We start from the raw sequence: 4,542 nt of genomic DNA on the forward strand, positions 1-4,542 counted from the left end.
TTCCACTTCCTCACTCAACCCATCTTCCAAAAGCACCATATCCACAAGAACTCTATAGGACGAGTTTACCGAGAAAATCCCACTATCTTCCGACAACCACCACCACCTATCCACTTCCTCCCCCAAGGTTACGCCCTCTAACTTAGCCAAGCATTCCACAATTAAATTGTTCTCCCAAAGGAAAGTACGTCTCCGCCACAAAAAGTTCCAAGACACTTCACCGTTATGCAAGACCCACAAGTCCCGGACCTTTGCCTCCTTTTGAAGCGAAATTGAAAATAGCCTAGGGAAGACATTCACTAGCGGTATATCACCAATCCACCTATCCTTTCAAAAGCGCGTCTCCCTCCCACTTGAAACTTTTCTCACCACCCTATTAGAAAACCAATGCTCTCCAAGACCCCCTTCCAAATTCATCAAATCTTTCCACCATCCGGATGCAAAACGCGGCCATCTCGTCCCTTCCTCCGGGTGGGATCCGGACAATGAATCACCATACTTATCTCTCAACACCACTTTCCAAAGAGGTAAATCCTCTTGAAGGATACGCCATTTCCACTTCGCCATAAGACTCAAATTAACCAACTTCACATCTCTCGCTCCCAAGCCACCCTTACTTTTTGGTTGACAAATTTTTCTCCACTTCACCCAACAAACCTTTCTACCTCCACCCACGCCTCCCCAAAGGAATTCTCTTTGGATTCGGGTTACCATACTCAACACCTTGGCCGGAATCCTCATGAAGGACAAGAAAAAGATTGGAATTGCATTAAGAACGGAATTGAGAAGAACAATCCGGCCTCCAAGACTCACATATCTACTCCCCAATGAATTGAGTCTACTCCTTAATTTTTCCAACATCGGCTCCCAAGTAGAGACCTTCTTAGGATTAGCACCCACCGGTAGTCCCAAATAAATAAAAGGAATACTCCCCTCTCTACAATTCAAAAACCTACACGCCGCCTCCATGAAGTCTCTAGGAACATTTACACCAATTAAAGAACTCTTATGATAATTAACCTTCAGAAAAAAAATCTCATGCATGTGTTAATAGTCAGCGTGAGTTAACCCACGCACTGTTTTACACTGTGTAACTTATGTCACACGTGTGTTAACTAAAGCAGGATTAACACTTACGTTAGTTAACTCACGCAGTGATATTTTGATCATTTTGTTTGAATGGGAGCAAAACTTGTTGGGAGAAGAGCAGAATTTAGGATACACTAGAGGGGCTTAATGCAAGGCCCAAAAGAGGGATAGGCAATATACATCTAATTGGAAAACCAATATATTATTATTTAATAATTTCTCAATTAAAATCACCCTAACCCCCTCCCATCATTGAATCTCATTCATTGATTTCAAACGAGAAGACTCAAATTGCACAATTTTAATTTTTTTTCACAGGTAAATTTTAAGATCAAATTACACAGTTAATAAATCAATTTTACTTGATTTATAATGGTGGCATGAATTATATGAATGATTCATTTCCCTTGAAATATTTGGTCCAAAATAATAGAAAATTAGATCATCTCATTCACTTTTTAGTCATGAGATGCTATTGCTAATATCTAGTAGTAGTAGTAGTACCATTGTGGGGTAGTGCTAAAGCTGCATAATTTGACTTCCCACATATTATCCATTCCTTAACATAGACACTTCAGTAACCAATAACAAATTTATCAGACGGGTTGGTACTGTACTACCAGTAACCAGTGTTTGCTTTTTTCTACGGTACACATGAAAAGAATACTCATAGTCCACTTTTAGATGGCTGCAACCTTTCATAAATCCTGCATAAAAATAAGAGAGACAGTGAAGAGAGATGTAAGGAAAAGTGAAGTAGAAAATTCGATTTCTCTACATATCTCAATTTTGCAGTTCTATGCATTTGCTGGTATATTTTCACAACACATTTGATACTTACCACCTCTTGTGTATTATAGCTTCATCCACAAACCTTTAATATTGCAGCTATCAGTATCACTGTCACTGTACATAATTGCAATGAGTCTAATACTTGTATTTTTACAAGTAAATTTTAGATCAAATTACACGGTTAATAAAACAATTTTACATAATGTCGATATTTAATTTAGATTGGACCCGAGATCTATAATAGTGTCGTGCAGTACATAAAAAATCATCATTTCCATTGAAAAATTAGGTCCAAAGTAATAGAAAATTAGATATCTCATACACTTTTCTAGTCATAAGAATAAGATGGTAATATCTGGTAGTAGTGCTAATTGCTAAAGCTGAATAATTTGACTTCCCATATATTATCCGTACCTTAACTTAGACACTTGAGTAACCACTCATCTCATTCTCACCTATCATCTTGCCAGCTTCCAATAACGAATTTATCAGAAGAGTTGGTACTACATTTCTAAAGTGGAAGATTCCTCCTCTCAGTTTCAACTTTCATTTCTTGTACAATCTTTACATAATAATCATCACAACAATTTTGTTTTTCTTCTTCCTAATTACACTTTTAACAATTTAAATTACGTGCAATCCTAATCAGGAAAAGATAAAGTGTCCTTCATCCCTATGTCCTATAACATAACAATGATTTATAACATAACATTTAGCTTTTGTATATTCACAAATTGAACATAAAACTTTACAATAACCTTCCAGAGGGAAACCAAAGGGAATCACGAGAACTGATAACTCTAGCAGAAAACCGATCAGACTCACTAAACCTTGACTTTCTTCCCTCCTTATGCACCTTACCCTTTTCCTTATACACCTCCATACCAACCTTATCCTTCACCTCTCTCACCGAATCCCATAACCCCTGTTGTGACTCCAAAATCATCACCACCCTCTCCTTACACTCTTCCAACCTCTTCAAACAACAAACCAATTCAACAGCTTCTCCAAATTCCAAACACCCTAATCTCTCCTTAAACTCATTCACTTCAACAATCACCACAGTTTCTATCACCACCCAATCTTCACAAACCAAATTCACTATCTCACCCACCAACTTGTTCATGTTCACTTGATCTGGTCTCTTACAAATCCCCTCAACCAGTGTCACCAAAGAGTCAAACTCCTTCAACAAACCACAGTTTGTAAGACAAGAAACTCTCTCTTCACCATCACACAAAGACTTTCCAAGAAAGAAGAAACCCAAGATTCGTGAAGTACATAAAAGATTCTCAATATGTTGAGCAAACCAACGTACCCAACAAGAAAGTTCCCAGGAAGTTGGATTTGTATTATGTCGAAAATTCGAGAGGTTAAGATAGTTTCTACCACCGGTTGAAGGGTAAACAGATAACTGATCTTGAAGTATGAAGCTACCATGGCTGATGATATGATGAACGATGATGAGAGACTTGAGTGCAACGGCGGCGTTGTTGGTGTTCTGAAGACGGTCCATAAGGAGTTCTAGAAAGGAGGAAGCGGTGGCGCGTGAACCGTCGGTGGAAGAGAGGAGCGTGGAGATATGTTTGTGGGTGGGAGGAGTGAAGGAGTCATGGGTGGTGGCGCGTAAGAGAGAGAGGGTGGTGGGTTTAGAAAGTAACGCTGCTTTGCTTTGTGAAGCTTTGTCTTTGATTATGTTTATTAGGTTTGTGACTGTGAGTTTTGTCATGTTTTTGTTGTTTGTTTCTTCTCATATCTTTATGATGTAAAGTCAAAGAGATCACAAGAAACACACTACACTAACATGAGGGAGAAGAGAATGGTGAGATCCAAATTTCATTAAAGATTTATTTATTTCTCTACATTTTACAGCTACAGCTCATTTTCATTTTCATTAGTCGGCATAAGAACATGTCACATTTATGTATGGGTCTTTCTAACGAACGAGTAGTTTTGCAATTTAGACACACATATTTCACGCGACACTTACACCGTTGAACTTTTAAACCAAATTATTAACCAGAATGGACGTTGTTACTTGTTAATCACTTTTTTAACATGGGTTATGAATCACTTAACCTACCTCATTAATCACAAAAATGTACATAAACCAATTATTTTACATAGTTTCAAAATATTGATCAAAGTACTTTAAGTAAGATTAGTGCTAGCGATACTCTCTTTTAAATATATTTGATCTAACCACTCACTCTCTCATTAATATAAATTATAGCGGGTCTACATTTTAAAAATAGAACATAAAATTGTAGGACATACAATGATTTCATCCAATAAAAAAATAAATGTTAGAAAGAATATTCAAAAGTGAGTGTTGTTAATATTCATTGTTTATGTAAAATAAGTGGTTATACTTTGCATTTTTGTAGTTGATAAAGTAGCTAAGGTGTTTAATGAAATTCGTGTAAAAAATATGATTAAAAACATACATTTTAAAGGGTGTACACATTAAAGGTGTCTATATATCTTTATTTATTCAATTATAAGTCAAAATCTTCTATGCAAAAATTACTTTTTTAATATCTTTATCAACGTACTTGTTAACATTTTTCTACGTTTATTCATCCATCTATATTTTTTCAATACATCTTAAAATATCAATCACCTCACAAGTATTAATATTATTTAATTTACTAGCTGCAG

General features: G+C 36.3%; 1 protein-coding gene across 2 annotated transcripts; it reads right to left on the reverse strand.

Annotated features, from left to right (window-relative positions):
- Positions 1–1,462: 1,462 nt before the first annotated feature.
- Positions 1,463–3,762, reverse strand: LOC25501858 (putative clathrin assembly protein At4g40080). Of its 2 annotated transcripts, XM_039828899.1 has the most exons (3): positions 2,640–3,762; positions 1,931–1,989; positions 1,463–1,796 (listed from the first exon to the last, which is right to left on the reverse strand). In XM_039828899.1, the coding sequence occupies exons 1-2, from the start codon at positions 3,608–3,610 to the stop codon at positions 1,944–1,946; spliced, it is 1,017 nt and encodes a 338-aa protein (XP_039684833.1). In that variant the 5' UTR covers positions 3,611–3,762; the 3' UTR covers positions 1,463–1,796; positions 1,931–1,943. The 2 variants fall into 2 exon arrangements, with proteins under 2 accessions (XP_039684833.1, XP_024629009.1); XM_024773241.2 differs by lacking the exon at positions 1,931–1,989 and having other exon boundaries at positions 1,734–1,796.
- Between the last annotated feature and the right edge of the window lie 780 nt (positions 3,763–4,542).

Source organism: Medicago truncatula, chromosome 8, assembly GCF_003473485.1.
Source record: "Medicago truncatula cultivar Jemalong A17 chromosome 8, MtrunA17r5.0-ANR, whole genome shotgun sequence".
NCBI lineage: Eukaryota > Viridiplantae > Streptophyta > Magnoliopsida > Fabales > Fabaceae > Medicago > Medicago truncatula.

Excerpts from the sequence above, each read along its gene's own strand:
- LOC25501858 (XM_039828899.1), bottom strand. The coding sequence starts at position 3,610 with ATGACAAAACTCACAGTCACAAACCTAATAAACATAATCAAAGACAAA. Across the intron at positions 1,990-2,639 it reads CTTTGGTTTCCCTCTGGAAG|TGATACTGATAGCTGCAATA; the intron begins GTTATTGTAAAG and ends GTACAGTGACAG.